The sequence below is a fragment of the Esox lucius genome, chromosome 20, assembly GCF_011004845.1.
Source record: "Esox lucius isolate fEsoLuc1 chromosome 20, fEsoLuc1.pri, whole genome shotgun sequence".
In the NCBI taxonomy this organism is placed as follows: Eukaryota; Metazoa; Chordata; class Actinopteri; order Esociformes; family Esocidae; genus Esox; species Esox lucius.
The window spans coordinates 17,806,792-17,817,421 of record NC_047588.1 but is presented as its reverse complement, the minus strand read 5'-3'; the positions used below and the strand labels follow the sequence as shown (position 1 = coordinate 17,817,421).

The following is a 10,630-nucleotide window of genomic DNA, read 5'->3' as shown; positions in this document are numbered from 1 at the left end:
TCAGATAAGGGCTAAGGTTAGGGTAGGGGTTAAGGTTAGGGTAGACCAGACTGGGGATTAACTCTGGTTTTACACAGTGCTTGTGCTTACAAGTCCACAACATTGGTTGGATATTAGTTAACAGAATAGTAACTTTTTAATTAGTAACATTTAATTTTCGCGGAGCAGTGACTTTAAATAAAAGTTTTTAATCATTGATATATCTGCAATAACCTAACATTGTCATGTTTACCTTTTATGCATAGCATAAGCATTCGGGGTTCCATAAATCCAACAAGTGAAATGCGGAAATGTTGACAACTTTTTGCATTTTTTTATAACTTGAATGAAACCGTTAATTTTGTTATATTTTGGTTTAGCCTCATGATTGTTGTCCTATCATGGCAAGCTAGCTAGCAACTCTAGAATTAACCTCGTTTCCAGGCTATGACGGAAGTGTATAGGAAGTAGATTACTCTAGAATAGACAATGTATCTCTTCAATTTACAATGTATCTAGACAGGACACCACTGGATATTATATTTTAATTCCACGTGGTAATGTCAGAAATATCGGTAATCCGTTGCTAGATTATGTGGTTAGGTAAAAACCCCTTGCTCAAAATAACCGTACAATGTCCAATTGAACTTCTTCCGTCCTTCTATTTCTTTCGGAGATAATATCCGGAGTAGCGTCATGCTATCTAGCCTACTTTATGGAGCACGAGTGCTTATCTTACGGTAGGATATATCTCAACATCGAAAGATAAAGGCATTCTGGTTTTCGTGAAAACAATCATCAACAGAGGTATGTCTATATTGTATTATTAAAATATTATGGGTAATAGTGCAAGGCAGGTTTTCTCCTTAAATGCTATTTTACCGTCCAACTCTTCCACACAGATGAACCATGGCGGAGGTGGCGGTAGTATACCGACCGAAAGAGGCCCGAAATTAGTGAAGGAATCAGGAACCTATGGAAAATGTGTACGATGTGGGATTACCTTGAATCAAGAGCGACATCCCCAACTGCTTCCTTGTTTGCATTCAATTTGTCAAGCATGTCTGCCCACGAACAAGTCAGAGATAAATAAAGGTACTATTACAAAGCAAGCTTTTTAAAAACCATGACTGGGGTTGGTGACATAATATAGCCGATTAAACTCGACGGTTTTTGTTTTGCGACCTGAAGTTTTGGCGTAAGATTTTGCAATAACTAATATCTGCGAATCGCAAAGATGACTGATACAATCACATAATCCTTGTTTCTAAATAAAAATTATTGCATGTAAGTTTAAGTTGCAGTTCTCTAAGACTCAAACGATACATTTTGTAAAGAGAACCGTATCAGTCCTTGATTTCTCATATCATTATGAAGTTAACCGTCTTTAGCAATTATTTATACCCAATTGCTGATTAATGACCATAACATCTGCATTGTACCTCCAAAATAAAGTACATGGTGGCTCGCGCTAAAGACCCAGATGAGAGTCTGTGTCTTCTATGACAATATTGAAGGAGTACTTTAAAAAGACGGTTACCACATTTCATAAATAACCTTGAATAATATACATTTAGCGTAGTTCTCCAGATGAATTGTTTCTTGTTGTCTTTACTGGTGCGCTTGTCTAGTAGGTATTGTTTCAAATTTGGCGGTTATGAATGAGTTATGTGGTCGGTAATCGTATTTAAGTGTGATAATGTCTCGAAAAGTAGCATGGTTTTCTGAAAATGTTACTACCGTTAGCTGAATCAGCAACTAGCTATTTCATATAAAACGAAAGGCATGGTGCTAAACAGGGCAGCAAATGCAACGTTAAATATCTTTCTCCAAAGCTAGCTCGCTATTGTTGATAAGTAGCTATAGACCGCAGTCTCTTGTAGTGACGCAGGAACTGCAGTAACTAGACTTATGTGAAGCTGAGAGAAAGTTGCATCACAGAGAGTGTGAGCGACTATAGGCTGATTTCCGACAACAGTCGCTCCAAATGTAGTGGCAGGATGTCAAAAACGACGTAGCTAAACTTGTTTAATGCAACATGTTCATGCTGAGTTTATTAGAACTAGACTGGCAGACGGAACCTTATAACTACAAGGTCACGTTTTTATTATGTAGGTCTAGAAGGAAGGCCAGACAAAATACCGAAAACTGCCAATCACACACACACACACACACACTAATTTTATCTTTCCACAGATGTCTCTCTATTCCCTGCTTGTCCGTCCTGTGACCTGCCCTTCAACATTCTGGAAGTCACTGATAATGTCTTTCTTAAAAACTCATCCAACGAACTTTGGAATGGTAATGTCAAGGTGAGAGATTGTAATGTAATTCATCAGTCAATTTAAATGCATAAATTAGTCTCGAATCTTTGGATTTCACCATAGGAAATAGGCTTTTTGTAAATATTAAAATGGGATCTTTCATTTTAGCTCATGAAACACAGAACCAAGACATTACATGTTGCATTTCTGATTTTATTTGGATTATTTTCATTAAAACTCATTCATTCTGTTTACTTTACTGTAGTGTACCTGTTGTGAGGGGTTTGTGGCGAGTGGCTGGTGTATAGAGTGTCGAGAAGCACTGTGTTCGGAGTGCGTATCAGCCCACAGGAGGGTGAAGGTGACCAGGGACCATACCATCCTACTGCAACCCCCAACAGGTCAGTCCTTGACATCTACAGTTTGCAATGATATACCCTCCTCAGTACAATGCTTCTGAACACTATTGTTGTCCTTTACAGAGACTTCTGTAGAATTAGACTAAATGCTTTTCTGCATATGGTCTTGTTCACACACAGTGTCATATTTATGTTCTGCTTGGGCGTTGCACTTTGACACACATTGGTTTTACGAAAGGAGAATGTTGTTCAATTGAAAAAAGTTTCCCAAACTAAATCCAAAAATATAGCCAGAACCTTAACCCTAAGCCTAAAAAACTCTGACCGGCTTGCCAAATGTCCACAGTTCCTCAGATTTTTACTAAACTTAAGGGGCCATTTGGCCCTCACAAATCTAGAATAACTAGTTCAGAGAGAAGACCTGGGCCTCCCTAGGATTCAGATGTGTTTATCACACCAGGACACAGTCAATACATTCAGGCGTGTGAACATAATTTATCTTTTGATATTCCTCTGCAGGATTCCCCACCCCCACAAAGTTTTGTGTCACCCACAGACATGAGCCAATCAAGCTCTTCTGTTTGACCTGTAATCAGCTGACCTGTCGAGACTGTCAACTTATGGATCACAGGAACCACAGGTATGTTTGTTTACTTCCTTGTAAATACAGTCATATATATATATATATATATATATATATATATATATAATTTTTTTTTAAGGGACCGTAGTCTTCTGCTCTCTTGAGCCTTTTCTTCCATTCCATCCAGTTTTCAGTTCCTTCATGAAGCGTTGGTAAGCCAGAAAGAGCAGCTTCAGCTCCTGGTGCAGAGAGTGTGGCAGCAGAGAGAGGCAGTGAAGCAGAGCCTCCAGGACATGGATGGCAGGTAAACACTAGTTAAACTGGTATTTAAATATAATGTTGGAGTAGGAGTTTCTTGTCATATGGGCATGAGCCTTTTGTCACGTAAGTGCATCATTCTTATTGTTTCCCATCGGCCCTCTGCATCTCAGAATAAATGGAATGAGGTTTGTGGGTTAGCGTCTGCAGTTGCATATTTAAACTTGCAAGATTAGCTTGGTTTAGTTACCATAGCAGGTCCATTGAGTTATACGTTTATATGTAACAAGATAAGTATATGTATGGCCTGTTGGTCCTTAGGCGCATTCCTCCAATACCTAGATGTAATTTATGTTTTACAGTTGTGCTCCAGCATTTGCATACCCTTGGAGAATTGTATTTGTGTGTGTGTATGTATGTATATACATACGTACCATTTTTAAAGAATATATGAGTGAGCAGCAAAACACATATATTTTATTTCTAATGGGATTCATAACAGAATGGCACAATCATAAAACAAAACATGGCAACAAAGAAAATAATGAACTGACCCCTGTTCAAAAGTCTTAATACTGTGTATTGCCCCCTTTAGCATCAATGACAGAGTACAGAGTGTATCGTATTGTGCTCCTTGAAACAACCTGTATTTCTCCTGAGGTTACTTGTGGGTTTTTCTTTGGATCCAGAACAATTCTTCTGACTGAAATCTTTCTTGGTCTACCTGACTTTGGCTTGGTATCAAGAGATCCCCAAATGATCCACTTCTTAGTAAGTGATTGAACAGTACTGACTGGCATTTGCAAGGCTTTGGATGACTTTTTATATCCTTTTCCATCTTTATGAATTTCTATTACCTTGTTACGCAGGTCTTTAGACAGTTATTTTTTGCTCCCCATGGTCAGCATCTAGCCTGGTCATTGCCTCCACGTGAGAGCTAACAAACTCTTTTACTATTTATACACAGACACTTATTGCAATTTAAAAAGCCACGCATGTGGGAAATTCACCTTTAATTGCCCTTTCCACCTGCGTGTCTCACCTTTTGTGTCTGTAAGAAGGTATGTAAACTTTTGATCAGGGCCATTTTGGATGATTTCTGCTATCATAATGATTTAAAAGGGCACCAAACAACTATGTCATAATAAATTGCTTTATATGATCGCTATTCTTAAGTAGAAAAAAATATCTAAATCAATGCCAGAATTTCACAATTTCTGCCAGGGTATGCAAACTTATGAGCACAACTGTATATCCATTAACACATTTTGTGAAGGTTTGTAGCAGAATCTATACAACATATTTTATGGAATGCAAATTGAGTTAAGGATACAGTCTGCAACTTTTGCCACAGGTTGTAAAAGTGGCACTGTTGAATATAAAAGGGTTGCTGAAAATTAGGTCCAATATCATGTATGTGGTGATGGGTTCCCTGTGTCATCGAGTTTCATGGCTAACTGAGATATAGCCTAATAGTCATTCTACTTATAGATTACGCACATAAACACCTATTACTCATCCAGCCTAAAATTGGAAGTTTGTATTGGATTTTCCCAAACTGCATCTTCAAACTGTTACAAAAACTTACATTTTGAAGTGCAATGCACGATTCATTATACATATTTAATGATTTCTCCTACTTGCAGATTGCTGGACATAATAGAACTCAAGTCTAAGTTGAGGGAGAGCCTGAGAAGAATGCTTATTGCCACTGTCCAACTCTTGAAATCGAGAGCTGTATCAATCTACAGTTACATAGAGGTATTTCAGCGACCCGAGATTAACAAACCAAACCAGTTCTGTGTTTCACTGAGGTGATAAAACGCTTATTTGTGTGCCCAGAATATGTTTGATTCAGAGGTGGCGGGGATTGAGACAAGAAGGAGTGCCTTGAACCGACTGAGGGAAAGACAGGAGTATGTTGCTGACTTTGCAGAGAGAGCCCTGAATGTGGAGGACTTCTTTGCCCTGCTCTCCAGCAAAAGCCAGGTAGGATCTCACGTGTTCTGAATGTGCAAGGCTGCTAACCCACAATTTTGTTTCTCTTGGGGAATCTGAGTGCCTTATCCCTCGTCTCACCCTAACACACTTCATAATCATTGCTACGTGAACTCACATGCTCCTTTCTCCACAGATTGTAACCCAGTTGCAGCATATCTTATCTCAGAACACTGCACCCCCAGAGTCCATGCTTAGTTTGCAGCTGGTGATTAGTGATGACTTCAAGAAATATGTTTCTTCCTTTTGTAAGTCTCCTATTTTCCTGTTCCAAAACGTTTCACTCATTTAGGTTTTCTTCTAAAACGTTTGAATTACGTAATTTTTCAATGCTGCTTTTCTGTGTTGGAATAATGTAAGCACATTCCAACCGAAGAATCACAAGGGAGAATAAGAGCAGTCATTACCAATATCACTGATTGATGCTAGCACTGATTAACCACACAGTCCCTTGTTGTAACAAATGAATCAATGCTACAACAATCCTAACCTTTTATCCTCCCCCTTTTTCCCCAGGTAAAGTTGTGGGGGATATTGTCCCCTTTGCCAAATCACATGTTCGAAAGGACGAGTCCCCCAGAAACCCTGAGAGAACCCAAGAAAGTCCGAATAGTCCATTTGACCAAAACCCCTCCCATGTTGCTCCCGTGCCCATCCATTCGGTTCCTCCTTCACATAACCCTGTCCTCCAGGTCCCTTGTCTTTCCCCTGCCCCACCCAGCCTCCTCAATCAGCCTTCTACTTCCCAGGCCTCCCGCTCCCAGGACCAGCCACTTCGTAATCCATCCCATTCCAACCCTCCAGTGAGCAGTCCTGTGCCCCCCAAGACCTGCCTGTCTACATTAGCCCCTTCAAAGCCTTGCCTGGATCCTAATCCGCTGTGTTGTGTTCCATCGAACCCTACCCCGCCGGCAGACGCCCCTGCGGGTCCCGTCCAGTCGCCGTTAGTGCCCCCAGACGCCCAGCTTTCCTCTGTTCAGTCTCCCACTTCCCCATCTGCCCAACCACCAACCAAGGCCACACCCAGACTTTACGGGAAGTTCAAAGCTTCCCCGCCACCTGGATCGAGACAGTCTCGAAGCGGTAAGAATGGAAAATCCTGGACGTTCCACGCATACTCGCCCGGCAAGCACTGCTTCTCACCTTCCCCCCAATCCTCTTCTGCGGACACCCTGAATGTCCCTCCTCGTTCAGCCATGGTCAACTCTGTCCCAAACCTAGCATCCTCACAAACTTTAACCGTGGCCCTGCATCCGAGTAGGTGTCAGCCCCTGAGGATCCTCATTGGGTCTCCCTGTGTTAACCCGGCCCCCGTCCTCCCGGTGAAAGCCCTGGCAGACTCCCCCTGTGACAGAGGCCTCCTTCCCACTAGTCTGTCAGGCCAGGCCAGTGAGCCCGACCGTCCGGCCAGGGAGAACGAGCCCACCTCTACGGTCACTGAGGTGGATCCTGGGGACAGGGTCGTGGCGTCTGCCTGTGACGGGGATGTGGACGTCGCCACGGGCAGCACCTGTTCAGATCTGCCGCTCGCTGTGTCTCTTGGCGGGACTGTGACCCACACCGATGACGGAGCGGATCGTGACCGGCGACTTGGGGAAGCGAAGGCGATCGGGCCTGTCTCTTACACTCTGAACAACTGGAGAACTAGGATGCCTACAAGCTTTAAAGAGATACTGTTGGGGAGCAGTTCTCCGAGCCCAACCACAGCAGGGTCGCTGGTGGCCACTGAAATGCCATCCAGGCCACCGAACACCCAGTCACTGACTTCGACCAATGGCATCCACATTAGCACAACGTTCTTGCAGCCCAGGGTGTCTCTATTTCGGATACCCATTTCCATACCTGCTCCCGGATGCCCTCTTCCTCAGTTCCTCCTCGTCCAAGGGGCCAGCAAAAATGAGATTATCCTCCAAGAGATTAATGATGAACAGGTTAGTATGCTGTGGAATTGTTTTTTCTTCTTGATATAAGGTCAGGCTTTAAATGCTATACCCACATTGTCGTTGCAGTCGCATGGTGATGACAACGCACTATCAGAGTCGGAAGACCTCCTCTGGACTAAGGCCCTCTCCTCCCCAGGGACTCCCCCCCTGCTCCAGTGTGTGAGCTGCGCCGCCTGCCGTACTGTTGGTGGCTCACTCCTCTGCGTGTCATGTGGGAGGGGCTACCACCGGGATTGTCACATTCCACCTATCGGCCCCAGCTTCTGGTAATCTCTCTAAAGAATGGCCGGTTTTGCATACACAGATTAGGCCTAGTCTAGGACTGAAAGACCAAGATCGGTGGAGAATGTCGGACTGCTAGGCTTAATCTGTGTCGGTAAAACTGGCCCTTATTGTAGTGGTTTGGGAGTCTGTTTCCAGTGTGGTGGAGTTGATGTTAAAGAAGGGGACTCCTTGTATTAAAGCTGTGTGTACTCTTTGCGTTGTAGGGAGGATTGGAAGTGTTCGTTGTGTCAGGACCTGGCCGACGACACAGACCCCTATGCTGATGACCGGCCCAAGACTATGTGTCTCAACATAGCAGATCAAAGGGTAACATTTACCCCTATGTCCAGTCAAATTTGAATCATTCTGCTTAGTTGAATAACTCTTCAAAATGGACCTTTTAGCACTTACAAGCAATCATGGAATGAACTGCTTGTTTCCTTCCTCTGTAAACAGAAATGTGAGCATCTTCTCCTCTTCCTAAGATGTGAAAATGACACAAACGTCCTTTGCAGCCCAACTGAGGTGCGTGTGTTAAAAATGTATTTTATTTGTATTTTTCCTGTTGTAGAGGCAGACACTGTGTCTGTCGGAGAAATGAATGGGATGATTTTGTTTACTTGTGTGTGTGTGTGTGTGTGTGTGTGTGTGTGTGTGTGTGTGTGTGTGTGTGTGTGTGTGTGTGTGTGTGTGTGTGTGTGTGTGTGTGTGTGTGTGCGTGCACAAGCTATGCTGTTGCATTCTTTCTAAAATACGATACTGACCTGATGTGTCTGGATATGGCTGGGTAGATTTGAGCTTGTTAATTGGTCATGTAGTCTATATTGCCCTCTCCTTTGCACTGTGACGTGAGTTTTCTAGACTAGTGACGTGGCTCAGTTGGTAGAGCATTGCATCTGCAGCGCTAGGATTTGATTTAGTACAAAAAACACCCAAATGTGGTTCTGCACACTCCTGTAGGCCCCTGTGGATACAGCTGTCTGCTAAATTTTGTCAGTGGGTTGTTTATTTTTACAGAACACTTCACCAAGCTTGATTGAATGGGATTGGGCCCACAGGCTGTAGCTTCCCACCACTGCCTTACACGTGACCACTGGCTCCACATGTGCTTCAGCTGAGATTTGGCAATCACAACACAGTCCAGATATCAAACTCTAGTTAATAATGTAAGGACAGGTCAAACAATATATTAAACATTCACAGATTTTGACTGAGCTTGCTGTTCGGCATGTGCATTATTATTTTTCTTACCTAAAATGCATTGGTTTTTTTGTTTGTTTTTTTTGCTTATGGATTTTAGATGGTGTTGACTTGGCAGTCATACCAAGTTGTCTGTTCACTCAGGATTATTCCATATTTAAAAGGGGAGAGTAAGATTATTAGTATGTGATGATTATTAATATCTGGTCATTATTAGTACATGACCTTCGAATAATCCCTGAATTATTTGTTTGTGATGTAAGTGGGTTGAAATGCTTGTGAAATCTAATGAGTTGTAGACATGACACTAACAGTGGGTCAGGTGTCGCAAATAGAACCAAGTAGAACAAATTCTGAGTGTATGATTCTTCCTTGCATTAAACAGTTACATTATCATTATATATTCCTGTCTAGCATACAACTAATGATGCCTGAAAGTACAGGGTCATGAATTATAAAGGGTAGAGTCTATTTCTTCATTATGTTATTATTATTGTCTGCTAAGTATAGTTATGATAAATGTAGTAATATAATCTATATACATGTTTTAGTAATGATGAGAATTTGCGCTTGATTTGGAAATTTGATTAAATCAAGGCAAAACTTGAAGAGAATAGCTGTGACATATCTGTTTTAAACTATACTATTTAATAGAAAATGTACACCTGTGCCTGTATTTTGGAGAAAGGAGCCCCTCACAAGAGTCAGACACCTCTGAACTGGAGGAGCTGTTTACAAATGTATCACTGTCCAAATAGCCCAGTTTATATCATCAGATGACATTTACATTAGCCAACAAAATTTGATGATTTTCTAGTGCCATTATAGATACTTTTAAATATTTGTTATTATTTAGCAAATTGTTGTTGGGAGTTCTCATACTGTTTTCTCTTCAGCCCCCCTCAGATTCAATATGTCTTGACTCCATACATGGAAGGCTGCTTCAACACCGATCACCGCCATATCGCACCCCTTCCGAATTTGTCTCTGACGTCTGGGTACTTTTGGACAACATGTTAATGAACTCAAAGGTTTTTTTTTTTATTAGCTTTTACTTTAAAAAATGATATTATTTAGGAGAACATTCACTATGAAGTTTGAAACACTTGGAATGTTGGTATCTAGCAAAATTACCATTTTGTAAATCATAATTTACAGACAAAACCACAATGTACAATTTATTGCATTTGTGAAGACAATACATCCAATATTGTCAATACATCCTCAATCTTTTTCCCCCTTCTCTCAAAGGACCAGGAGTCCTGTATCAAGCTGCGAGGCAGCTTTCAGGTGGAGCTAGGTGCTGTGTTTGGGACCGCTCTCCACCCATCTCTCCTCAGTTCCCCTGGCAGCAGCTGTGTTGAGCGGGGTAAAGCGGTGCGAACAGAGGCACCAAGCGCTGCAGAGACTCTGAAGCGAATGAGGGAGTTTGTGAACAAAATCAAAGTGCCCAAAACTATGGAAAGTCTCTCTAGTGAAGATGATATGGACAAAAACACAAAGCGATGCAGGCTGAGTGATGCCCATTGACCTTGCAACTCAAAGACCTACCTACCTCAGAAAGGACAGCTATGTTGTCAGACAATTGTATACAGCAGAAATTGTACAATATGATCTATCTATTAAATATAGAAGGGTTATGTGTGACTTTTGATCATTTTGAACCACTATACAATGCAGTACTCTATATAGAATAGACCTTTTGCTATTACTTTATGCAGTAAAATAAGTCATATCTATACATGCCTGTGTTTCAAACTTACTAACGTTGGCATAGAGGAG

General features: G+C 41.8%; 1 protein-coding gene across 1 annotated transcript; it reads left to right on the top strand.

The window, feature by feature from the left end:
• Positions 1-384: 384 nt before the first annotated feature.
• Positions 385-10,488, top strand: trim33l (tripartite motif containing 33, like). Its single transcript, XM_010901248.5, has 15 exons — positions 385-786; positions 882-1,074; positions 2,176-2,291; positions 2,509-2,644; positions 3,122-3,242; positions 3,373-3,489; positions 5,090-5,204; positions 5,286-5,432; positions 5,578-5,689; positions 5,958-7,372; positions 7,451-7,650; positions 7,873-7,975; positions 8,105-8,173; positions 9,745-9,879; positions 10,100-10,488. The coding sequence occupies exons 2-15, from the start codon at positions 882-884 to the stop codon at positions 10,376-10,378; spliced, it is 3,258 nt and encodes a 1,085-aa protein (XP_010899550.1). The 5' UTR covers positions 385-786; the 3' UTR covers positions 10,379-10,488.
• Positions 10,489-10,630: the final 142 nt, after the last annotated feature.